The sequence below is a fragment of the Marmota marmota genome, unplaced genomic scaffold (assembly GCF_001458135.2).
Source record: "Marmota marmota marmota unplaced genomic scaffold, marMar, whole genome shotgun sequence".
NCBI classification, from domain to species: Eukaryota; Metazoa; Chordata; class Mammalia; order Rodentia; family Sciuridae; genus Marmota; species Marmota marmota.
In genome coordinates this window covers 40,091,790-40,117,298 of record NW_025999977.1, presented here as the reverse complement: position 1 = coordinate 40,117,298, position 25,509 = coordinate 40,091,790, and the positions used below count along the sequence as shown (strand labels likewise).

At 47.8% G+C, this 25,509-nt stretch overlaps 2 protein-coding genes and 1 long non-coding RNA gene across 5 annotated transcripts in view; 2 read left to right on the top strand and 1 right to left on the bottom strand.

Moving 5' to 3' along the window:
- Positions 1-2,388, top strand: part of Atraid (all-trans retinoic acid induced differentiation factor) — a 5,201-nt gene extending 2,813 nt beyond the window's left edge. For both annotated transcript variants that reach the window (XM_048804658.1, XM_015479867.2), the window contains exons 3-7: positions 948-1,019; positions 1,171-1,242; positions 1,440-1,561; positions 1,812-1,909; positions 2,109-2,388. In XM_048804658.1, coding sequence (XP_048660615.1) covers positions 948-1,019; positions 1,171-1,242; positions 1,440-1,561; positions 1,812-1,909; positions 2,109-2,213 — 469 coding nt within the window. In that variant the 3' untranslated portion in view covers positions 2,214-2,388. The remainder of the gene's footprint in view (positions 1-947; positions 1,020-1,170; positions 1,243-1,439; positions 1,562-1,811; positions 1,910-2,108) is intronic.
- On the bottom strand, positions 405-3,272 carry LOC125617223. Its single transcript, XR_007348146.1, has 3 exons — positions 3,063-3,272; positions 2,705-2,854; positions 405-1,965 (listed from the first exon to the last, which is right to left on the bottom strand). It is a non-coding gene; the product is annotated as an uncharacterized LOC125617223 (long non-coding RNA).
- On the top strand, positions 2,792-25,509 carry Cad (carbamoyl-phosphate synthetase 2, aspartate transcarbamylase, and dihydroorotase). Of its 2 annotated transcripts, XM_015479865.2 has the most exons (45): positions 2,792-2,927; positions 3,150-3,289; positions 5,120-5,249; positions 6,355-6,497; positions 6,668-6,809; positions 7,029-7,200; positions 7,403-7,588; positions 7,764-7,876; positions 8,162-8,307; positions 8,564-8,695; positions 8,838-9,071; positions 9,194-9,415; positions 9,598-9,786; positions 10,048-10,172; positions 10,568-10,698; positions 13,857-13,969; positions 14,421-14,665; positions 14,864-15,110; positions 15,438-15,536; positions 15,690-15,914; positions 16,000-16,182; positions 16,597-16,815; positions 17,061-17,228; positions 17,741-17,923; positions 18,008-18,112; positions 18,553-18,792; positions 19,025-19,106; positions 19,371-19,537; positions 19,666-19,830; positions 19,960-20,091; positions 20,304-20,505; positions 20,919-21,109; positions 21,206-21,346; positions 21,532-21,633; positions 22,021-22,117; positions 22,374-22,424; positions 22,691-22,735; positions 22,840-23,009; positions 23,124-23,198; positions 23,718-23,930; positions 24,111-24,236; positions 24,399-24,554; positions 24,647-24,748; positions 24,939-25,033; positions 25,143-25,509. In XM_015479865.2, the coding sequence occupies exons 1-45, from the start codon at positions 2,846-2,848 to the stop codon at positions 25,243-25,245; spliced, it is 6,729 nt and encodes a 2,242-aa protein (XP_015335351.1). In that variant the 5' UTR covers positions 2,792-2,845; the 3' UTR covers positions 25,246-25,509. The 2 variants fall into 2 exon arrangements, with proteins under 2 accessions (XP_015335351.1, XP_015335352.1); XM_015479866.2 differs by lacking the exon at positions 22,374-22,424.

Sequence of the window (25,509 nt, the reverse complement as noted above, 5' to 3'; positions counted from 1 at the left end):
TATATGGTCTCCTATGATTTCTTTCATATTGTAATTTAATGTATTCATTTTTAGTTTTTTTTTAAGTTATGCTCTTGTTCCCCTACTACATTGTAATCCACTTGAAGACTAAGATACTGTGTTATATATATTTTATCCTCTCCTAATTTTTGCATTTGTAGTTACTCAGTAAATTTTCCCCCCGGAACTGGTGATTGAACCCAGGGGAGCTATGTCACTACATTACATCCCCAATCCTGCTTATTTTACACATCTCATTAAATTATACCTTTGGCCTCAAGCTTGTGGTACTCCTGCCTCAGTCTCTCAAGATGCTGGGATTACAGGTGTTCACCACTGCACATGGCACTCAGTAAATGTTTGTAAAATAAAGGACTGGAAAACAATAGATAGTGAAGAAAAAATAGCATGTCATGGAGTTTAATGTCCAGGAGTTTAGAATCCGTCGGTAATAGAAATTGCACTTGGAAAAAAAACTGTATGTGATACATTTTTTTTTAATTTAAATGTTTTCTGTGGATCTGAGAATCGATATAAGATTCACTAATCTAAACAAGAACAAAATTTCTTCCAATATTTGCACAGTGCATAGAAAAAAGTATTAGAACAGTTTGGTCCAATAGAATATTCTGTGATAATGGAAATGTTCTAATCTGTACTAAACAAAACATAGCCACTAAGGTGGTTATTTCACATGCACTTTGAAATGTGACTAATGCAAATGAAACACTGAATTTTTAGACTAAATTAAAGTAACTACATATAGCTAGTATTGATTGTATCAGATAATGCATGATTGAAATGTCTACCACAACACCTAGTCTGTGGCTCTAAACAATTGTATTCAATTATCATTAGCTGAAAGGGGGACTGCATAATCAAATACAAACCTTGCCTTGGATTAAAAAAAAAGATACATAGTTATACTAATTATTTTATTTCCTCAGATTGGATCTCCAGAACTGTTCTTTGGAGGATCCTGGGCCAAACTTTCCTCAAGCATATACTGCTGTTATCGTGTAAGTGGTTAGGTACCCTCTTGCCCAAAAGGTGAATATGATAAAGTGTTGATAGGAAAATCTTTGGAGATGGACCCTTTAGAAAGTGAATGAATATTAATATTGGATAATCAGGAAAAAGATGCTTTCCTGAACAGTGTGTGCTTTGCAGAGACCTTCAAGCAAACCCTCTCAAGGATAACTTGGCCAACACCTTCCGTGGCTTTATCCAGCTCCAGACTCTGTGAGTAACAGGATAGGGCAAATGCTACAAATTCAATAACTTTGGGCTACATTTTCTTTTTCTTCTTTCTTTTATTTTATTCTTTTTGGTGTTGGGGATTGAATCTATGGCTCTTGCATGTTAAGCATTTGCTCTACCTCAGAGTTACACCCTCAGCCCCTCAGGCTGCATGTTATGATCACCTATGTTGTCTTCAGGGTACTGCCACAAGATATAAGCTGTCCTGGGGGTAATAATGCCTGGAAACAAGTTATCTCTTACAAAGACAACAAGATCTGCCAAGGGCAAAGGAACCTTTGCAATAGCACTGGAGACCCAGGTATGCTGTCTTATCTCCACCCTTCTGAGCATTTCCTTTCCTCCCTTATATTATCTGTTTTAGATCAGAAATATAATGATACTTAAGTTGTCTTTTGTTTGAAGATCTGAGGCTTTAACTCTTTGGAAAGAAAAGATCTTAAATATTATTATGTTCTGATTATTTGTATTCTGAGAACTAAGTTAAAGCACATATTTTGGAATAAACCTGATGCCATTCAGTGATGTTCTCCTTTCTTTCTGACTTCCAGAAATGTGTCCCGAGAATGGATCTTGTGCAGTTGATGGTCCTGGTCTCTTGCAGTGTGTTTGTGCTGATGGCTTCCACGGATACAAGTGTATGCACCAGGTGAGGATTTGATCTTCTTATTAGTAATAAAAGGAATGCATAGGGCAGGAACCTCACTGAAAGGAAAGCCACAAGAAGCTGATGCCAGTTACCTAGAGAAGAGGAGCTATAGGGGAATTGCCCAGAATGAACTAGGTGTTAGGATGTAGTCCTCTGTGCAATGAATGCTGTGTAATTTTTTTTTTTTGGTTAATCACAGGGCTCCTTCTCACTATTTATGTTCTTTGGGATTCTGGGATCCACCACACTATCCCTCTCCATTTTGCTTTGGGGAACCCAGCGCCGAAAAGCCAAGACTTCATGAACTACACAGGGCTTCCTACTGACCTAAGATCATCCTGATGTATATAGCCCAGCAAGGAAGATTTGTTAACTTGACGGGCATCATTGACCAACGGACCCTCCTAAGTCTGAGGCTGCATTTGGAAGGAAAAAGAAAAATTGCACTACACCAGTGTTGGACACTCTTGAGTCAGGAATGAACCAGTACCAGTTCCCATTTGTGCTGTTAACTACAATAAACATTAAAAAAAAAAAAGAAGAACTTTTCCCCTTTTTTTTCCCTCTCTTTTTTCTTTTTTACATTTTAGGGAAAGGCGGCTAGTCTTTCGTGTTTCTTGCTTGGGGGGCAGCTTCGTGGAGGCCGGGTTTTTCAGGTCTCGCTGGTTTGGCGCAGCGGGGACGACGCGGGCGCACCTCGAGCCCGCCCCGAACGTGCCCGGCCCCGCCCCTCACGCTGCCTGCTGCTCGCGCCGCCGCAGTCGTGCAGTCGCGGAGCGCGCCCAGGGCTCTTACCTCGCGGCGCCCGCCTTCTCTCTAGCGCTCTGTGCTGCTAGCCACGTGGACCGACTCCGGCGCGCCGCCCTCGCGTGGTTCCAGTGGGGCGTGCAGCGCCTCCTGCGTCTCTGGGTTCACCCCTGCTTCAGCTCGGTTCCCATGGCGGCCCTGGTGTTGGAGGACGGGTCAGTGCTGCGGGGCCGGCCCTTTGGGGCCGCTGTGTCGACTGCCGGGGAAGTGGGTAAGCAAGCCCGGGCGGGCTGCCGACCGCATCCCCTCAGATGCCCTTCTACCCAACCCGCGGTGCCCAGGCCCCACCTACACACTCCCTCATCCCCATCCGTGCCACGGCCCCGGCCCTTTCACCCCCCACTACCAAGGCAGCCTCCACGAGGGTAACCTCCGCTCTGGCGGTGTTGTGAAGGGTGCCCTTGCCAGAGTCCAGCCGTGCCTCTTTTTGCAGTGTTTCAAACCGGCATGGTCGGCTACCCCGAAGCTCTCACTGACCCTTCCTACAAAGCACAAATCTTAGTGCTGACATATCCTCTGATCGGCAACTATGGCATCCCCCCAGATGAAGTGGATGAGTTCGGCCTCCGAAAGGTAGCCACGCCCAATCCTTTCTCTCTACATTTCTTTTCAAATCAGTAGTTGTTGGTGAAGTGACGACATTGACACCCTGCTAGGCATCCTGGAAAGAACAAAGATACCCGTTGAAGCGGTAAATACTAAGACAACTGTAGGTAGGGGTTGTTAAGTACCTGGAGAAGCCCAGAGTGCAATATTTTGTCTGTAGTGAAGGCATGGAGCCAGGAAAGTGGCAAAGGTTTGGGAGAACAGTTGTCCAAATAGCTAGGAATGCAGAAATAAAAGTCCTGCAGATAGGTTGTAGTGAGTCTGGAGGGCTTGAAGCCAAACCAATTTGAGCTTAATTTTTTAAGGAACCAGCAAAGGATTTATAACAGTAGAATCATGTGAGGAGAGCTGGGCTCCGGCATTACATAAATTAATAGGAGATTGGAAAGGGTCATGCCTTTCTGGGTGACAGTGGGTACTAGTTTACCTACAAAACCAGTGACATTGATTATTATCCTTTAGACTTCTTACATTGCCTTTTCTCATTTTCTACTTTTCAAGTGTTTTTATTCTAAATTATAAAATTGAGTCTCCTGCTAGAGTGAGATTTCCCTAGTCTTTCTCCTTGGAATTTGGAAACTAAGTTGCCCTCTGAGAGTTCAAGTAAAAAAAAAAAGAACCAACACATAGCAGTTAGGTAATAGTGGAAGTCACCATAGCCTAGATTCATTATTCCTCAAAACTTACTTTGGCCTGATTCTAGGCTTGCTGAGCCTTTGATTCTTGATTTGCTCTCCTGGCAAAAGGGAGCACTGAATAAGAGATACTCTCATTGTTATTCCTGAAAAGAACCCTTCTTCATTATAAACCTTTAAACCACTGAATTCTAGTTTATAATGCAATATCTTGTGAATTTGGTTAACATATGTCAGTCATCAACTTTATCAGCTGTGGACACACTGACAAAATTGAGTTTATAAAACTGCAAAATTGAGATCCTGATAGGGTCAGTGGAAGTGAGGCCTCCTAAAACCTTAGCCTAACACTGATACTTTTGTGGCACGTGTGCTATAAATGGACTTGCACATGTGTGGATTAAATCCATCTTCCTTTAAACCCTTTACCATTGAGCTGAATGTGATTTAAGTGTGCTACTCCCTCCCACAAAAACTTTGTTTTGTTATTATTTATTGAGTAACAAAGTTGTGTTATACTTTTTTAAATGATAATCCCTAATAAAGTGGGAAAAGAATATGATGTCTAGTATTGTACTGTGCAACTTATTTTTTTTTATCACACTATATAATTAACATTTACTTATATGTTTCTGGCTCCCTAAATCAGAAATTAACATCATGAAGATAGGAACCTCTTCTTTTTGTACTCCCTGCTTTTCCCCAGCATCTATTAAAATGCTTGCACTTAGTGAACACTTAGTAAATGTTTGTTAACTGATACTGTGTGGTCAGACATAAATACATATTCACAATACAGTGTAAATGGCAAGAAGGGAAGGTGTTAGGTGAAATCTTAGAAGGAGGCATAAGCTATAGTGGGTGAATGGGAATTCCTTCACAGAAAAGAGGATTTGTGAACTCAATTTTGGATAAGGGAAAAGCAGATTGTCATTTTCAGCAATCAGGCATGTTGAGCCTGTATATTCAGTATTTTCTATAGTGCACAGCAAAGTTGGTAAAGGAACTATCCGTGCAAAAGCATAAAATACTAGGTATATTGAAGGAATGACAGGTCAGCTAGTGTGGTCAAGTAGAAGGTCTATGGCCAGACAGTGGGGGCAAATGCTGTAGGGAGATAGTTAGCCCCAAGCTCTTCACCTTCTCCTCTTTTCGTCTGTAGTGGTTCGAATCCTCGAAGATCCATGTGGCAGGACTGGTGGTGGGAGAGTGCTGCCCCACACCTAGCCACTGGAGCGCCACCTGCACCCTGCATGAATGGCTGCAGCAGCATGGCATTCCTGGCCTGCAAGGTATGGTGACAGGTCACTGGTGTGTCACAACAGAGCATAGTGTGCCTAGATGGAAAGAATCAGAAGGTTTCTGAAGTCTTTCAGAACCAAGGTCTAAGGTGACAGAAAGTGTCAAAGGTTTAGATTGGCATTTGGGGCTTGGGGAAGAAACTGAGCTATCACTCAAATGGAAAATTTCCATTATACAAAGGAAAGAATAGTATAATGAATTCCATAATCATCCACTCAAGACTGATCTTATTTCATCACCACTGTTACCATCCCTAGGTTATTTTAAAGCAAATCTCAAACATCATATCACTTTTTTAAAACTTACACACACACATATTTTAGTTGTAGGTGGACACAATACCTATATTTTATTTTTATGTGGTGCTGAGGATTGAACCCAGTGCCTCATGTGTGCTAGGCAAGTGCTCTACACTGAGCCACAACCCCAGTCCTCAAACATCATATCATTTCATCTACAGTAGTTTAATGTCTACGAGAAAGAAATTTTTAAAAAAAATGACTAATGCTGTTATATTTTTTAAAAATCCATTCCTTATATGCAGATAATGTTGAAAATTTCCTCAGGTCAGGAATTTCTTTTAACTATTTGTTTATTTGAATTTGGCTCTAAACAAAGTTCATATGCTACATTTGGTTGCTATTACTTAAATGTAATCTATGGACCTTTAACATATTTGAGGAAAACAGGTCATTTTTCCCTAGGAATATCCCATAGTTTGTTGGCTATATTCCTATAGTGAAAGTTAGCATATCCTTTTTCCTTGTGGAATTAACTTTCTGTAATTGGATTGATCTAGAATTGTGATTCAATTCAGATGTGATATTCAGGGCACAAATACTTCATGGTAGTGTCCTTTGATCAGGAGTTTTTTTTTTTTTTTTTTAATGTAAATGGACACAATACCTTTATTTATTTTTATGTGGTACTGAGGTGCTAAGCAGGCATCCTACCACTAAGCTACAACCTCAGCTGTTTGACCAGGATTTTGATGCCCATAAAATAGTGGTGTGTGACTTAGGTCTCTGGAATGAAAGTGCTCCTGGATGACTTAGTTGGGGGAGTGTGATCTCTGAGACTATGCTATTTTTATAGGAGTGGACACTCGGGAGCTGACTAAGAAGTTGCGGGAACAAGGGTCTCTGCTTGGGAAGTTGATCCAGGATGGGACTGAGCCTTCAGCCCTGCAATTCTTGGACCCCAATGCCCGGCCCCTGGTGCCAGAGGTCTCCATTAAGGTACAAAGGGACAGCAGAATTTTGTAAGTGGAAGCATGTTGGTTATTTTCTGCCCACAACTGGGATAAATATGTGAGGGTGAATCAGGGGGACCTCAAAGGTAGGGGTTGGTGGGGGCACACCTTATACCTGCTGATCATAGCGGCCAACTGTTGCTCTTTATTCCTTAGACTCCGCAGATATTCAATGCAGGGGGCATCCCTCGGATCCTTGCTTTGGACTGTGGCCTCAAATATAATCAGATTCGATGTCTTTGCCAGCGTGGGGCTGAGGTCACTGTGGTTCCCTGGGACCATAAATTAGACAGCCAACGTGAGTAGCTGTGGCCTGCCCAGGGCTTCAGACCAGGAGCTTGGGTGGAAAATCAGTCCATCAGTCTAGTTGCTAGGAGCAACTTTTACTCCTGTAAAAATAGCATAGTCTCAGTGAAAAAGACAAGGCACCAGGGCTTCTGTTCATATGATAAGAGCTGTGGTTTGTCTCTTCTGGTTGAAATCCTATGTTCAATGATATCTTTTCTGCCCACTGCAGAGTATGATGGTCTTTTCCTAAGCAATGGCCCTGGTGATCCTGCCTCCTATCCCAGTGTGGTAGCCACACTGAGCCGTGTCTTATCTGAGCCTAATCCCCGACCTGTGTTTGGGATCTGCCTGGGACACCAATTGTTGGCCTTAGCCATTGGGGCTAAGACCTACAAGATGAGGTGAGACTTGTGAGAAGAGGAAGGTGACACAATTGTAACATGAGGGGGGCGTGGGGTACATTGGGGACTGGAAGAGAGTCAGAGAGTGTTAGTGTATGAACAAGAGTGGGGCTAGCAAGTAATGAGGGCCAGGAGAGCTAGGTTTGGCACAGAAGGAAAGAGAGTGAAAGGGGCCTGTGACTTGACATGCTTCTATCTCCAGATATGGGAATCGAGGCCATAACCAGCCCTGCTTGTTGGTGGGCTCTGGACGCTGCTTTCTGACATCCCAGAACCATGGGTTTGCTGTGGAAACAGACTCCCTGCCCATAGGCTGGGCTCCTCTCTTCACCAATGCCAATGATGGTTCTAATGAAGGCATTGTACATGACAACCTGCCATTCTTCAGGTGAGCCTGTATAGTCTTGCCAGGGTAACTGGCAAGTGTGTGGCTTTGAAGCCCTAGGGTCTTTGAAGATGGGGAAAGTAAAGCCCAGCAGTAGAACTGAGTCCCCTCTGTCCACTACCCACCTCTGAGGCTGCTGATGTCATGCCAGTGATAAAGCATCCAATCTCTTCAACAGTGTCCAGTTTCACCCAGAGCACCAAGCAGGTCCTTCAGATATGGAATTACTTTTTGATATCTTTCTGGAAACTGTGAAAGAGGCTGCAGCTGGCAACCCTGGAGGCCAGACAGGTAAGCACTCTGAGTAGAATTGGATTGTGGACCTAAACATAAGATCAACATGCCCCAGAAATACTTGTTGGAGTTTGGGAGTGGTGGGAAGATAAGCAAGCTCAGACAGTTTATGTCACCTCTGTTAGGAACTCCAGAGTCATGAGTCCTGGGTTCTGGTGGTTCTCTCTCTGTCATTAGATGCATGATTTGTTCTGAACTCTTCTGAAAGTGAAGGAACTAATCCAGATGGTGTCTTGGGTCCCACTAAGCTGTGCCATTCCTTGACTTTATTTGTTTCTACAGTTCGAGAACGGCTGGCCGAGCGCCTCTGTCCAGCTGGGCTTCCTGCCCCTGGCTCTGGTCTTCCACCACCACGAAAGGTTCTGATCCTAGGCTCAGGGGGCCTCTCCATTGGCCAAGCTGGGGAGTTTGACTATTCAGGCTCTCAGGTAAGTCATAGTCATCTGCACCCTTCAGTGTATGTGACCTGCAAATGTGAATAGAGTCTTAAGGACTGAAGTAATGTTGATTATAGGGAGGAAGTCTGAGGATATACAGAAAGAAGGAGGTGGTGAAGGATAGAAATCAGTTATTAGGGAACTGAGATTATAAGGAGGGGAAGAAGAAGAGTAGAAATGCTGGCCAAAGACTATTTCAAGACTTGCTTCTATAATAGAAGCTGATGGGTCCTTCTTGTCCTCTTAGGCAATTAAAGCCCTGAAGGAAGAGAACATCCAGACATTGCTGATCAACCCCAACATTGCCACAGTGCAGACCTCTCAGGGGCTGGCCGACAAGGTCTATTTTCTTCCCATAACTCCTCACTATGTAACCCAGGTATGATGGGGGTAAGACTGGACTGAGGTGGGGACTCTTGGTGGATGGGGGGGTTTTATGGTCACTCTGGGTTCCTAAGCTGCTTTGAGTCACTCTCTACCCCTAAGGTCTAAAGGCCTATGACTCCTCTTTCTTGCCTCAGGTGATACGTAATGAACGGCCAGATGGTGTGTTGCTGACTTTTGGGGGCCAGACAGCCCTGAATTGTGGTGTGGAACTGACAAAGGCTGGAGTATTAGCTCGATATGGGGTCCGGGTCCTGGGCACACCCGTGGAGACCATTGAGCTGACTGAGGATCGACGTGCCTTTGCAGCCAGGATGGCAGAGATTGGAGAGCATGTGGCCCCCAGCGAGGCAGCAAATTCTCTTGAACAGGTTCGAGAGCTGGTTGGGTAGTAGAGTAGTGTAATTTTCTTTATGTCTTATTTTCTCTGGCTCTGGGCAACCTGTGGGAAGCAGAAAATAACCTATGAATTAATTTCTTCCATTCATTGCAGGCACAAGCAGCCGCTGAGCGACTGGGCTACCCTGTGCTGGTGCGTGCAGCCTTTGCCCTGGGGGGTCTAGGCTCCGGCTTTGCCTCCACCAAGGAGGAGCTCTCAGCTCTTGTGGCTCCTGCTTTTGCCCATACAAGCCAGGTGCTGGTAGACAAGTCCCTGAAGGGATGGAAGGAGATTGAGTATGAGGTGGTGAGAGACGCCTATGGCAACTGTGTGACGGTGAGTGATTGGGGAGGGAGGGTTGGCTCAGGCAGTCTGAGCTTTTGGAAGAGCAGAGACCAGGGCTGAGATCTCTGAGATGTCTGTGTTCCTCAGATCCAGGTTAGGCATAGCCCCATAGATGTAGCCTCCTATCTCCTGATTCCCTTGGACAGTGACATTTGTGTCATTCCCCTTCCCAGGTATGTAATATGGAGAACTTAGACCCATTGGGCATCCACACTGGTGAGTCCATAGTGGTGGCTCCTAGCCAGACACTGAATGACAGAGAGTACCAGCTCCTGCGACGGACAGCTATCAAGGTGACCCAGCACCTGGGGATTGTTGGAGAGTGCAATGTACAGTATGCCTTGAATCCAGAGTCTGAACAGGTGAGGCTGAGGCCCTGGAACTGACATTGTATCTGTTATCTCTTCTTCTTTCTGTAATCTTTGGGCCTCACAGTTAAGAGGTTTTCTGGCCCTGTAGATCCTGAGAGCCTGGATCAACTTTAGTAGGTTGAGCCTTAGGGAGGGCCCTTTGTTCTCTGTCCTTATGAAAAAGCTATTCTCTCTCCTTTCTGAGATCTCTTCTAGGCAGGAATTTCTAGGCTGGGTACCCAATAACTTTTTCTCTGTTCTCCCTCATTGCAGTATTACATCATTGAAGTGAATGCCAGGCTATCTCGCAGCTCTGCTCTGGCCAGTAAGGCCACAGGCTATCCACTAGCCTATGTGGCAGCCAAGCTAGCTTTGGGCATCCCCCTGCCTGAACTCAGGTATGAGGTAGGGGGAATCTTAGTGTTAAGAGGGGGCAGGGAGGCTGGGCACAGTGGTACACGCCTGTAATCCAGTGGCTTGGGAGGCTGATGCAGGAGGATTACAAGTTCAAAGCCAGCCTTAGCAACTTAACAAGGCCCTGAGCAATTCAGTGAGACTCGTCTCTAAATAAAATATTTTTTTTAGAAAGGGCTGGACTTGTGGGTCAATGGTAAAAGCACCTCTGGGATCAATCCCTGTTACCAAAAATGGGTCAGGGGAGCTGAAGAAAATATTCATGGGGCAAGGACTATGAAAAGGATATTGGTCTAGATGTGTGGGTCAGAGCTATCTGGAAGCTCACCCTGTCCTGTATACTTTTCTCTGTCTGGCAACCCTACTTGCTGGTCCCCAGGAACTCTGTTACAGGGGGAACAGCAGCCTTTGAACCCAGTCTGGACTACTGTGTGGTAAAGATTCCTCGCTGGGACCTCAGCAAGTTCCTGCGTGTCAGCACAAAGATTGGGAGCTGCATGAAGAGCGTTGGTGAGAGTCATACCCTGGTCACCCCCATAAGGTCCACTAGGACCAAATGTTCCCTAGCCTGGCCTAAAAATTCCCTGGTGCCTTTTTTAGCAGCAACTTAGAAATGTGGTTTCTGAGAGCTCATAGGGACACTTCAAACTAAGATAGTCCTCATCAGGAGCAGGGTCAAAGTCACCTGGAAATGTGTTGGAAGGCAGACTCGGCCAGGGTACAAGCGGCAAATTGTCTCATCTCTCTTATTTAACAAATGAGGAAACTGAGGTGCCCCTGGGAGTAAAGTGACTTGGCTGAGGACCCACAAAGGAGTAGGGGGTAGAACCAAGAGTGAAAACTAGATCGGCTTCCTAGTTGCATGCCCTGTGTTCACTGCATCACCTGTCACCTGGGAGACCAGTTCATGAAACCATGGACAGCATTTCATCCTCATGGCATTTTACCCATGGCCTCATCACTAGGTTGTTAATGCCAGTGGCATTTTATTCACTGTTAGTTTAAATACTTAAATTTCAGGAGAACAATTACTGCTGTTTTCTTGTGAACCTTTCTAAATCTGAGTCAGCCCAGTTGCAGGTATTCTTAGCCTATCTCCTACCCTGACACTCTGTGCCTCAGTCACTAAATGAAATGTTTTTTAAAATAATGTTAAGATTAGAGCAAGGGGCTGGGGCTGTAGCTCAGTGGTAGAGCACCTGACTTGCACGTGTGAGGCAATGGGTTCGATCCTAAAGCACCATGTAAAAAAACAAATAAGTAAATAAAGATATGTTTAAAAAAAAAAAAAGATTAGAGCCATGAGAGATCTTAATTATAATAGGGAGCTTTATCAATGAGTATGAATGGGTGTAACAGTCATTCACCACCCAGTAGTGGAGTTTAGTTGCCTTAAACTGTTCTCTAAAACATTTCAACCAAGACAAGAGTATGTATGTATGAGACCAAGTGTCACCAGCTCAGTAAATAAGAGCATTTCGTTGTGCTCCAGACTTCCATTTAGAGCACTAGTGGCCTTTAAACAAGTCTGGGCTCAGATATTATTTCAGAATTTTTAGAAATCCTACAAGACTGCCAAGTTGTTCCTTCTGGAGATGAGTTTCTATTAAATTATAATAAACATGGGAATGAAGCCATAATTAAATTATGGCTAAGAGAAGTAAATTGAAAATAGGACAATTGAAGAATGATTCCTAGCTGAAATATATAATAAGTGTTTTACATCTATTCAAGTATTCTTAGAATGTATTCTTTGGTAACTTTTTATAGGATTTATTGTATAAGTAAGATACATGAATCCTTGAAAAATGAAAGATTATTTAGCCAGAAAAAAAAAATCATCTGTGATCTTGTCAGAGTTGGATTACTCTAGATATATATACACATCCAAATTTTATATATATGTGTATGCATATTTTATATATTTTATGTATATGTGTGTGTGTCTGTCTCCAAGTTATATAATTTCAGAAATTTTGTAGGTATTCCTGTATGAGTGTGCGAAATTTAACAAATGCCAAAATAAAAGGTTCTATAACCACAGTACAAAGGAATTAAAATCTTATTCCACGTGCCTATAATCCTATCAGCTTAGAGACTGAGAAGAAGATCACAAGTTCAAAGCCAGCCTCAGCAATTTAGTGAGGCCCTAAGCAACTCAGTCAACTCAGTGAGACCCTATCTCAAAATAAAATATTAAAAAGGGCTAAGGATATGACTCAGTAGTTAAGTGCTCCTGGGTTCAATCCCCATTACCAAAAAAAGAAAAGAAATTCTACTTCATTTGCACCACTATCAGCATCTTAGTGTTTTAAAACTTTGTGGAGAGGTGGTACCAGGGATCAAACGCAGGGGCACTTGGCCACTGAGCCACGTCCCAACCCCCTTTTATATTTTATTTAGAGTTAGGGTCTTACCAAGTTGCTTAGCACTTCACTTTTGCTGAGGCTGGCTTTGAACTCAAAATCCTCCTGCCTCAGCTTCCCAAGCCACTGGAATTACAGGTGTGTGCCACTGCAACTGGCAAACTTTTTAAGAAACATAAATATTAGGATTGTAAACCAGGTGCAATTGCACATGCCTGTAATCCCAGTGGCTTGAAAGGCTGAGGCAGGAGGAACCCAGTTTGAGACCAATTTTGGCAACTTAGCAAGATCCTGTCTCCAAAAATAAAAAGGGCTAGGATGTAGCTCAGTGATAGATCACCCCTGAGCTCAGTCCTCAATAGTGAAAAGAAAAGAAAGAAAAAAATGATAAGAGGGCATGAACAGAACTTTATAGAAGAGGAAATCATAAGCAGACCTGGGGAGAAAAAGTTTCCTTTCACTAGTTAATAGAAATCTAGTTCAAAAGAGAGATTCTTTTTTATTTAATGACCAAAAACCAACTAAAATAATTATGTCCACTTTTCAGAAGGTTGGTTAAACTCTATTGTAAAGTACAAACTTTTATAAAGTAATTAGTATTTACCAAGGGCCTTTACCCCTTACCCTTGCACCTCTTGAAATTTATTAAAAGAAGCTAATCCAAAACGTCACAGCCTCATTTGTAACAATCAGCACTTAAAAGCTAAATGTCCATCAGTAAGTTGGCAGTTAAATTATGGCAAATCACACAGAAGTTAGGTGTCTGTGAAGTCACACAGCTATGTGGGAAAATATTTATGAGAAAAAAAGGGTGGGCATTATGTATGTACTATAATCGTGTATAAAATATACATATGAAAAAAGTTCAGGAGGAAAAACTCTAGAATACTTTTTAAAATATAACTGTCTCTAGAGGGATTCAAATAGTAATGATGTCATCTTCCTGTTACCCGAACCTTTTAAAGGTCTAAAGGTTGAGGCAGATTCCAGATGGTGTCATTACAGTATAAATAAAACAAGCCGAATAACTGGGCAGTCATCAGTAGTTCAGGCCAGTGGGATAAACTATAACATGTCCATTTTAGGCATATCAATTCCATATTTACTCATAAGCACAAAGCTTATCCATGAAAATGGCAGGGAGAAAAGCTTAAAGTTTTGAGGTTTCTTAATAGTGAAATATCATGAATCCCACTACCCTGGGGCTTACCTTGAGAGCCTCCCAGAGGTTTGACTAAACCATAAGTATGCTGGGTAGTGTCCTGCCCCTAAGCCCTCAGTTTTTTCATCTTGTTCCTCCAGGTGAAGTTATGGGCATTGGACGTTCATTTGAGGAGGCCTTCCAGAAGGCCCTGCGCATGGTGGATGAGAACTGTGTGGGCTTTGATCACACAGTGAAGCCAGTCAGCGATGTGGTAAGCAGCTTACCTCCTCAGCAACACCCTAGCATGGACTCTGCTCGTTATGGGAGAATGTATTATTAGACTTGTTTTTACAGGTGAGGTTATAAAAATTGCTCATGGCAGTGAGAGGCAGAGCCAGGATTTGTATCCAGGATTTTGCAGATTCCGAGCCTATGCCATGGTGTTCAGCTTCTTTTTCCTAACACCAACTCAAGCACTCAGGCTTTCAGAGGTGCTGACATGAGTAGGTTGGGAATTTGTTTTTGATTAATTGATTGAGATAAGGTCTCGCTGTATTACCTAGGCTGGTCTCAAACTTTGGGGCTCAAATGATTCTCCCCCTTACCCTCCTGAGAAACTGGTATGCACCACCACGTCTGATTGATTGGGAATATTTTTGGTTAGCATTCTGATCTCTCCTGCTTCTGCACAGTTCCATATCTATCTGTATTCTCCCCATCAGGAATTGGAGACACCAACAGATAAGCGGATCTTTGTGGTGGCTGCTGCTCTATGGGCTGGTTACTCAGTGGAGCGCCTGTATGAGCTCACACGCATTGACCGCTGGTTTCTGCACCGAATGAAGAGGATTGTCACCCATGCCCAGCTGTTGGAACAACACCGTGGACAGCCTTTGCCTCCAGACCTGCTACACCAGGCCAAGTGCCTTGGCTTCTCCGACAAACAGATTGCCCTTGCCGTCCTGAGGTCAGAGATTGTGGTGAGGGGCTTGGGCTGAGAAGTGTGGGCAGAGCCTTTGTATCAGGAAGGGCCCTTGGGGAGCTTTGGAGGCTCTGGCCTTTTTCCCTGGGATATTTTCCTCTTTGATCCCTGCCCTAGGAACTTACCTCTCTGTCAGTCTGTATCCTACTCCCAGGGACTGAGTTACCCACCCTTCTCCTTCAGCACAGAGTTGGCTGTTCGCAAGCTGCGTCAAGAACTAGGGATCTGCCCAGCAGTGAAACAGATTGACACAGTTGCAGCCGAATGGCCAGCTCAAACAAATTACCTGTACCTGACATACTGGGGTAAAACCCATGACCTCACCTTTCGAACACCTCATGTCCTGGTCCTGGGCTCTGGCGTCTACCGTATCGGCTCCAGCGTTGAGTTTGACTGGTGTGCTGTAGGTTGCATCCAGCAGCTCCGAAAGGTCTGAGATTTTGTGTTGCTTAATAGTTTCTCTGCTGTCTGCTCAGTTTGGGTGGTTGCCTGTCATCCCTCACCTAATCCTGACTCTTCCTATTATTTGCTATACCTTTCTTCTGTCAGAGAGCTTTGGGTTGGGGCCTTGCTTAGTCCATCCAGTACTTGAGTCCCTTCCCCAACTCTTTGCCTGCTTCCCCCCAATGCAGCTGTGCTGTACAACTGTTTCACAGGAAGCTGAGCTGGCTGGCACTCTCCAGTGGGGGCTTTGGCTTAGTTTCTCCATGCTCTTCCTGCCTCCTAATTGCTAAGTGCATTCCCCACCCTGTGGCAGATGGGGTATAAGACCATCATGGTGAACTACAATCCAGAGACAGTCAGCACCGACTATGACATGTGCGACCGACTCTACTTTGATGAGATTTCTTTCGAGGTAAGGGGAATGAGGGCTGCCCTATACCTGGGTGGCCAGGGTCAAGAAAGAATGACTGACTGACCCAGTATTCTGTGGCACTTATTGGGAGTGAAGGGATCTGTGAGCAAGAAGGCTCGGCTTCCTGACCCTCTTTGTGGCCACTGTCTATAGGTGGTGATGGACATCTATGAGCTAGAGAACCCAGAAGGTGTGATACTGTCCATGGGTGGGCAGCTGCCCAACAACATGGCCATGGCTTTGCATCGGCAGCAGTGCCGGGTGCTAGGCACCTCCCCTGAAGCCATCGACTCAGCAGAGAACCGATTTAAGTTCTCCCGGCTCCTAGACACTATTGGTATCAGCCAGCCTCAGTGGAGGGAGCTCAGTGACCTAGAGGTAGGCCGGGGTAAAGGGGCCTATAGGCTGGATGGTGTTTGTAGGTGAATGTGACCAACCCTGCTAAACTCCCTGTCCCTCTTAGTCTGCTCGCCAGTTCTGCCAGACCGTGGGGTACCCCTGTGTGGTGCGCCCCTCCTATGTTCTGAGTGGTGCTGCTATGAATGTAGCCTACACTGATGGGGACCTGGAGCGCTTCCTGAGCAGCGCAGCAGCTGTCTCTAAGGAACACCCTGTAGTCATCTCTAAGTTCATCCAGGAAGCCAAGGTGAGAAGCTGCAAAGAAATCTGGGGGCAGGCTCAGGGCCCTAAGGAGACTTCCCTCTGGTCCTGCAGAGTCATAGAAACAATGGGTTGGGAAGGATGGGTCACATCTTGGTCCTGTTAAAGAAAGGGAGCATCGCCGGGCACAGGAGCACACCTGAAATCCCAGTAGCTTGGGAAGCTAAGACAGGAGGATTGTAAGTTCAAAGCCAGCCTCGGCAACTTAGTGAAGCCCTAAGCAATTTAGCAAGGCCCTGTCTCAAAATAAATATAATAAAGGGATGGGGATGTGGCTCAGGGGTCCCTAGGTTCAATCCCTGATACTGGGGGAAAAAAAAAGTGGAGGGAGCATCCTAGAGAAAGGGCAAGTCCTAGGATGGCTCTTGCCCTACATCACACTGCCTATGTCCCCCACTAGGAGATTGACGTGGATGCTGTGGCCTGTGATGGTATGGTGGAAGCCATTGCCATCTCTGAGCATGTGGAGAATGCAGGTGTGCATTCAGGAGATGCCACACTGGTTACCCCACCACAAGACATCACCACCAAAACTCTGGAGCGGATCAAAGCCATTGTGCATGCAGTAGGCCAGGAGCTGCAAGTCACAGGACCCTTTAATCTTCAGCTCATTGCCAAGGTAATAAGGCAAAAGGAAGGGATTAAAGGGCTCTGCAGCTCCTCTCTGTTCTGTACCGTCCTGTGGTGCATCTGTCCTCACCCAAGTAGACAGGAGAACTGCAGAGAAGAGCTCAGTGTTATCAGGGTTAGTGATAGTTATTCAGGTTCATTACTCACAGAAAGAAGAGGGGAAGAGTCAAAGTTCATACAGTAGCTTCAGAATGCCCAGCCTATGCAGGCCTGACCAGTGTTTCTCTGCCCCAGGATGACCAGCTAAAAGTTATTGAATGCAACGTGCGAGTCTCACGATCCTTCCCCTTCGTCTCCAAGACACTAGGTGTTGACCTAGTGGCCTTGGCCACACGGGTCATCATGGGGGAAAAGGTGGAACCTGTAGGGCTCATGACTGGCTCTGGAGTCGTGGGAGTAAAGGTAAGGAGGATTGAAACCCTTGAGCAGAGAGCTCAATCAGCAGATGAACTGCCACCTACTTAGGCATTGCCAGATTGTGGGGTCATAGACGGTTTTTGTCCCTTTGGAGCTTACTCTCCAGGAATGGGAGGTAAAGGAAGTTGGGTCCAAAAATAGCTTTATCATGGGACAGTCAGATAAACTCACATTATCAAGGTATAAACCAAATGTGCAAGATGGTTAGATACAGAAGAAGCAACTTCCAAGAGGGCTGACCTGGGAAGGCTTAGAAGAAGGGGTGGCATTTGAACTGAGTCTCAAGGATTGTGAGGATTTTTGACTTTCAGAGTTTTTTGGGAAAATATCCCATGATCATTGAACAGATGGAGCAGGAACAGTTAGAGAAGCTTTAGGGCGTGTGGAGCGTAGCATCAGGGAAGGCCAGCATCACTGCAGGTACGATAAGGAGCAAGGACTATGTTTGTCCCTCTCCAAGAGACAACCCAGCCCTCTCTTTCATCCTGCTCTCTCAGGTACCTCAGTTCTCCTTCTCCCGCTTGGCTGGTGCTGACGTGGTGTTGGGCGTGGAGATGACCAGTACTGGGGAGGTGGCTGGCTTCGGGGAGAGCCGTTGTGAGGCCTACCTCAAGGCTATGCTAAGCACTGGCTTTAAGATCCCCAAGAAGAATATTCTGCTGACCATCGGCAGCTATAAGGTACCAGAATTACAGAGGGTCATCCAGGAGTTGGAAATGGAAGACAGAGAGACATTCCCACTTCATGCCTCTGCTTGATTTCAGAACAAAAGTGAGCTGCTCCCAACTGTGCGTCTGCTTGAGAGCCTGGGCTACAGCCTCTATGCCAGCCTGGGTACAGCTGACTTCTACACAGAGCATGGTGTCAAGGTACAACTCCTGCCACCACCCCATACTTCACTCCTGTGGCCCCAGGCTTGCCTCTCTCTCTCCCTCTGCTTCTGTGATCATGACATGTTATTAACGTGTTTCATGTATAACAAGTAGGGTATACAGGAAAACAAAAAGAAAAAAGTCCTTTGTAGTTTTTTGCACTGTTAATATTCTGGCATATTTTCTTTCCAAGGCTTGCCTGTGTATGTGCCCACGAGCTCATATTGTTTATGGTCTTTGGTAACCTGTCTCATTCCACATACCTTTCCTGTCAAGAAAGATACCTTGCAAATAGCAAATAGCAGTAGCCCTGGTCCCCACTGGGGGTCCTTAATTTCCTCATTATGAACTCCTAGGTCAGCTCCCCTAGTTTTAGGCTGGCCTTCCTGACCCCTGCCATGTTCAGGTTGGCCCTGACCTTAACTCTGGGCCTGCAGGTGACAGCTGTGGACTGGCACTTTGAAGAGGCTGTGGATGGTGAGTGCCCACCACAGCGGAGCATCCTGGAGCAGCTGGCTGAGAATCATTTTGAACTAGTGATTAATCTGTCCATGCGTGGGGCTGGGGGCCGGCGTCTCTCTTCTTTCGTTACCAAGGGCTACCGTACCCGGCGCCTGGCTGCTGACTTCTCTGTGCCCCTCATCATCGACATCAAATGCACCAAACTCTTTGTAGAGGTAGCTGAAATGGGGTGCTGGGAGGGAACCTGCTTCTCCTTTGCATGATGTAGGGAGGGAATAGTGAGCACATCCTCAGTATTGGAAAAGGTCAGTGTGAAACAGCATTGCTCTGAGAATGCTTTGTGGCTACAGAGGGAGGAGCCTTGGTTTTAGGAAAGCCTGGTCCCTACCCACTACCCTTGGGTCCCCCTTCCATTAAATCAATGTTAACCATGCTCCCCACTTGCAGGCCCTAGGCCAGATTGGGCCAGCCCCACCTTTAAAAGTGCACGTTGATTGTATGACCTCCCAGAAGCTTGTGCGATTACCTGGTAAGTACATCTCTTGGGACACTTGTAGCTGGCACAGAGCCCCTTGGGGTCTAAAGGTGGCTATGGGTCTACTCTGCCCTGGGCTGTATAGACAGTGAAGGCCTCAGAATCTGTCTCACTCTGAGCCCTTCCTTCCTTAATCCAGGATGCCCTGGACTGAGGAACTTGTATCATTTGCTTTTAATTTTCCCACTATGCCAACTCATTTATGTCCTTCCTATTTCTGAATCTCCCTCTAATATTGCTGTCCCCGTGTTTTCCCAGGACTTATTGATGTTCATGTGCACCTACGGGAACCAGGTGGGACACACAAGGAGGATTTTGCCTCTGGCACAGCTGCTGCCCTGGCTGGTGGTGTCACCATGGTGTGTGCCATGCCTAATACCCGGCCCCCCATTGTTGATGCCCCTGCTCTGGCCCTGGCCCAGAAGGTGAGCCACTACACCCCTGCTTCCTTGAGCCCTTTGCCCTCTTCTTTCCCTGTGGGGCCAGGTGTGATGCTAGGCTGGCCTGTGGGCATGGGTGTCAGCAGCTTTCTTCTCATGTGAATCCCCTGCAGCTGGCAGAAGCTGGTGCCCGCTGTGATTTTGCCCTTTTCCTCGGGGCCTCATCTGAAAATGCAGGGACCCTGAGTACTGTGGCAGGGTCTGCAGCAGGGCTGAAGCTCTACCTCAATGAGACCTTCTCTGAGCTGCGGCTGGACAGTGTGGCGCAGTGGATGGAGGTAGGGAGTACACGTGTGGCAGAAGACCACCAAATGGTATCCCTTGGCTTGAGGACCCCAAAAGTGCTGGGCTCTGAGCAAAGAATCAAAGGCTCTGCACTCTCCCTCATCAGTTCTTTCTGTCCTCAGCACTTCGAGACCTGGCCATCCCACCTTCCCATTGTGGCTCATGCAGAGCGGCAGAGTGTCGCTGCCATCCTCATGGTGGCTCAGCTGACCCAGCGCCCAGTGCACATATGTCACGTGGCACGGAAGGAGGAGGTGAGAGTGCACCTGAGGTCCTGGTTCCCTGTTTTTTTCCCAGTAACTCTAAAGGTCAGGGTAGTCCTTGTGGGGCAGGAAAGGATGGGAGGAGGGCCTTGATCTAGCACCCTGGGCACAGTTGGCCCATAATACTCTGAGGAGAGTTGCCGGCCATGAGAACTTCGAAGGACAAACATGGGGGACCTCCTCCGGATCTCCTCTCTCTCTAGATCCTGCTGATTAAAGCCGCAAAGGCACAAGGACTGCCAGTGACCTGTGAGGTAGCACCCCACCACCTGTTCCTGAGCCGTGATGACTTAGAACGTCTGGGGCCTGGGAAGGGAGAAGTCCGGCCTGAGCTTGGCTGTCGCCAGGACATGGAGGCCCTGTGGGAGAACATGGCTGTCATTGACTGCTTTGCTTCAGATCACGGTGAGAAGACCCAGCCTACTCCTCCTTTGCCCAGCAGGACTTGTGTCCCAGGTCAAGCTATGGGGCAGCCCTAGCAAGAAAATGTAAGGGGGCTAGACTCTGAATTCCATAAAAACAGGATCTTGATCTGTGTAGGTCCCCATCCTCTAATTTACTGCCTGGTCCGTGATAGGTGCTTGACAAATACTTGACCGAGAGAATAAGTGTGAGTCTATTGTAAATGAGAGAATACATGGGCACAGGTGTGGGAGGACAGTGTTCCCGCTTCCCTGGGCTCCAATTCCCAGGGGGGAAAAAAAAAAGCATTGAGGTTGGTAATACAAGACTACTGGAAGTACAGCCCTGGGGTGTGAATCCCCAGGTATTGAGGTGACTCCCTGCCTCCTCAGAAGGTAACCTCTTTCTTTCTCCAGCCCCCCACACGTTGGAGGAGAAGTGTGGGCCCCAGCCTCCACCTGGCTTCCCTGGGCTAGAGACCATGCTGCCATTGCTGCTGACAGCTGTGAGCGAGGGCCGCCTCAGTCTAGATGACCTGCTGCAGCGATTGCATCACAATCCTCGGCGGATCTTCCACCTGCCCCAACAGGAGGATACCTATGTGGAGGTGTGCGGGTGAGGGCCCCAAGCGAGTGGGGGACTCTAGCCCTTGGTCTGTTCTCTGGTATGACCTCTCCTTCTTGTAACCACACCCTCTGGGCAGGTGGATCTGGAGCATGAGTGGACAATTCCCAGCCACATGCCCTTCTCCAAGGCCCGCTGGACACCCTTTGAAGGGCAGAAAGTGAAGGGCACCATCCGCCGTGTGGTCTTGCGAGGGGAGGTTGCTTATATTGATGGGCAGGTGCGTGTATGGCCCCTACCTGATCTCAGTAATGACCTCTGTGGTTTTCATTTTCTTCCCTGTGCAGCACATCTGCATAGTTCCACTGCCCCTGCATCAGCTGCTTGCTGATGTCCACCTTTAGAAGCCCAGTCATGGTGCTCTCTGTTCCTTTCTCATGCCCCGCCCCTGCCTTCTGTCTGCAGGTGCTGGTGCCCCCAGGCTATGGACAGGATGTACGGAAGTGGCCTCAGGGGGCTGTCCCTCAGCCCCCACCCTCTGCCCCTGCCACCAGTGAGATAACCACGGTATCACACTGCTCCTGGGCTAGGGCTTGTGGGGTGCCCAAGGGTAGGACCAACAGTTTGAACATTTTCATTGGTAGTCAAGGGCTCTACACTTGACCACTAAAATGCCTCCTGCAACACAAAGTTGACTGTTAGGAGGCTGCCTGTGAGTGTCACAAACCCACTGCTCATCCAGCCAGGGTTCTGTCTAGAACCCTGCTGTGGGGTTAACACACACCTCTAAGAAGCCAGTTTGTCACCTGTTGACAAAACACCAGAAGGATGGGGCCAAGGGGAGATGGCATGGAGAAAAATGCACACACACAAGGAACAGCTCTTCCTGTGGGACTGTGAACTGTGGTTAGATTCATTACCTTTCAAAACACTGAGCCCATGTCACCACTCCAGACACCTGAAAGACCACGCCGAGGCATCCCAGGGCTTCCTGATGGTCGCTTCCATCTGCCACCTCGAATCCACCGAGCCTCCGACCCTGGTCTGCCAGGTAAGAGAGGGTTTCCTGTGGCACAGGAGAAAGGCCACTCTTGACTAAGGTGTGTAGGGACGGGCTTCTCCTGCATTCTGTGTCCAAGATCAGGACTCAGTTGCCCAGGAACTGGTTCAGGCCCCTCCTCCCAGCATTTGCCTGTCCTTTTCTCCATCCCTTTGTCCTAGTTCCTCATTTGCCTAAGTAAATCACCACACCGTGAGGTAAACCTCCCACAGTTGCTTCTCACAGCCCTTTTTTTTGTTATGGGCAGCTGTGTTCCTGCGCCCGGGAGCTGGGATCCCACAGGGCAGCAGAGTATGGGGTAAATCCTGGTTGCTGATTGGTGTGAGCCTGGCCGTCCTCTGCCTAAGATCCCTGTGCCAAGGGGGAAGGCCCTGGGAGGGCACCACTATTCCCATACAACAGAACCCCAGAGCTGCTGCACCCTCTCACCCTCCCCTAACCTGCTGTAGCTACTGTCGTGTGAGGTGGTTTAACACAGGTGCTGTGAGGCAAAGTTCCTGGGAAAATTGGTGCTCTCTAGACCACAGCTGAAAATTGGCATCTGTCCTGTTGCCCTCTTTACAGCTGAGGAGCCAAAGGAAAAGCCCTCTCGGAAAGCAGCTGAGCCAGGTAAGACTCCACTCTTGGCACACACTTATCTTGGGGACACTCCACTCTGGCCTGGGTAGGGGGAACCCTCTGACCAGCTTCTTCTGCCCCATCCCTCACTGCAGAGCTGATGGGAACCCCTGATGGCACCTGCTACCCTCCACCACCAGTACCTAGACAGGCGTCACCCCAGAACCTGGGGACCCCTGGCCTGCTGCACCCCCAGACCTCACCCCTGCTGCACTCATTAGTGGGCCAACATATCCTGTCTGTCAAGCAGTTCACCAAGGATCAGGTGCCTGGGGGAGGGAGGGCAGGGACACCCAGAGCTTTGAGGATTTGGAAATTTGGGGCCAGGACCTCCAGGGGCTGCTCAGCGCCTTTCCCTCTGACTTGGGGTTTTTCTTAGATGTCGCATCTGTTCAATGTGGCGCACACACTGCGTATGATGGTACAGAAAGAGCGGAGCCTCGACATCCTCAAGGTTGGGATCAGGGTTGTGGGCTGAGGGCCCCCTCCATTATCTGCCATTAGCCCCCGTTGGGGATGGGATATGCAGTGGTCAGAGGGGATCTTCCTGTCCCTGCCATCAGGTTCTTTTGTGTGCCTCCAGTCCCTGCACTGTCATCAGCTCGGCCCTCTGTTCTGGGAGAGCCTGCTGCTCTAGACCTGATCTCAGCAGGTAGTTAGTTGACATGGGGACCTGAGCACTATAGCATCAGACCACACTTGGGGTCATCTGATCTGTGCCAAGTGGTCATGGGAGAAAGCTGTGGCCTTTCCTCCTCTGCTGAGTTATTCACACTCAGTGATGCGTTTTGGAGGCAGAATGTTTAGCTCAGAGTCACACTAGCGGCAGAAATGTCAAGACTGTGATAGGTCACAGGGGAGGTTTGTGTAAAGAAGGATCCCCTCAATTCTCTTTGATATAAACTGGAGAGGTGAGCTCTGTCCTGTTCCTCAAGATGAATGTGCACACATGCCTTCCTCATCCTCTCCCCAGGGAAAGGTCATGGCCTCCATGTTCTATGAAGTGAGCACGCGGACCAGCAGCTCTTTTGCAGCGGCCATGGCCCGACTCGGGGGTTCTATGCTTAGCTTCTCAGAAGCCACATCCTCCGTCCAGAAGGGCGAATCCCTGGTTGACTCCGTGCAGACTATGAGTTGTTATGCTGATGTCGTCGTGCTTCGGCACCCCCAGCCTGGAGCAGTGGAGGTGAGGCCAGCTGAGATGGGTTGATTAGGCTGAACCCAAGGACGTGGGGTCCCTTCTGCCTCTGTTTCATGTCTTATTTGGGCCATATCGGTGAGGGGACCCAGGAAGAGAGGGCTGGATTGGGGAGGGGCCTCTGAGTTGCAGAAGGCAGGATTCTCCTTCCTCTTTCCATTCTTACAGCTGGCAGCCAAGCATTGCCGGAGGCCAGTGATCAACGCTGGAGATGGGGTTGGAGAGCATCCCACCCAGGCCCTGCTGGACATCTTCACCATCCGGGAAGAGCTAGGGACGGTCAATGGCATGACGGTGAGGACAGTGACAGGGATTGGAGCCCTGCCAGGGGGAGGTTCTGGAGAGAAAAGCAGTGGTTTCTCTAGTCCAGGCTATACTGTACCCTGGAGATAGGCTTTGAAGTGGTGGCAGTGGTCCTCAATCTGGGTCCCTCTGGTGATGGTGTTCCTCTTCTAGATCACCATGGTGGGTGACCTGAAACATGGACGCACAGTGCATTCCCTGGCCTGCCTGCTCACTCAATACCGTGTCAGCCTGCGCTACGTGGCACCTCCCAGCCTGCGTATGCCATCCAATGTGTGGGCTTTTGTGGCCTCCCGTGGCACCAAGCAGGTGAGACTCTCACAGTCCAGCAAGCTTAGGGACCTGGGTTGAGTAGTCAGAACCCAGCTCTGCATTCCCCATGGCTCTGCCTTCCCCTCCAGGAAGAGTTTGAGAGCATCGAAGAGGCACTGCCTGACACTGACGTGCTCTACATGACTCGGATCCAGAAGGAGCGATTTGGCTCTACCCAGGAGTATGAAGCTGTGAGTGCCGGGCTTGAGGAAGAAACAGGGCTGGAGCTTGGGAGGGCTGGGTGCAGGGCCATTAAGCCTCAGGTCCCTTAGTTGATGTAGCTGCATGTAGGTATGGAAGGGACACTGGAGGAGCCCAAATTGTGTCCTCTATAGCCATCACTGCCCTGAAGTGCTAACAGGGACCCCGTCTGCCTTGCAGTGCTTTGGCCAGTTCATCCTCACTCCCCACATCATGACTCGGGCCAAGAAGAAGATGGTGGTGATGCACCCAATGCCCCGCGTCAATGAGATAAGGTGATGTGGAATCAAAACTGGAAACTGCCTGGGGTTGGCTGTGGGAGGGGCTCTAGTCCTGAGCAGGCCTTCTGTGAGCTGCACAGTAATTCTTCTCCTTCTCTTGCAGCATGGAGGTGGACTCAGACCCCCGAGCAGCCTACTTCCGCCAAGCTGAGAATGGCATGTACATCCGCATGGCTCTGTTAGCCACTGTGCTGGGCCGTTTCTAGGCCCTAGTTTCCTTGGCCTCTTGTCTTCAGGCCCAGCTGCTGGGCAAGAATCCCAGTGCCCCCCACGGGGGCAGCACACTTAGCAAACGTAGCTCACATTCACATATGCACACATGTGGTTACCAACTTCAGGCTCTAGACTGGAGGTCTCTGGCACAGGGTGCATCCTCAGATACCGGGACCCTGTCTGCCACATCTCCATTCTTGCACCGCATATCTGTACAGTTACTTTTCTACTGACTAATAAATAGCCAAGCTGCTTCA

Bases quoted from the DNA above. Each gene is read 5' to 3' on its own strand.
- Cad (XM_015479865.2), top strand. From the start codon at position 2,846: ATGGCGGCCCTGGTGTTGGAGGACGGGTCAGTGCTGCGGGGCCGGCCC. The intron at 20,506-20,918 runs GTGAGAAGACCC...TTCTTTCTCCAG, and splicing joins CTGCTTTGCTTCAGATCACG to CCCCCCACACGTTGGAGGAG. The intron at 21,634-22,020 runs GTATCACACTGC...TCACCACTCCAG, and splicing joins CCACCAGTGAGATAACCACG to ACACCTGAAAGACCACGCCG.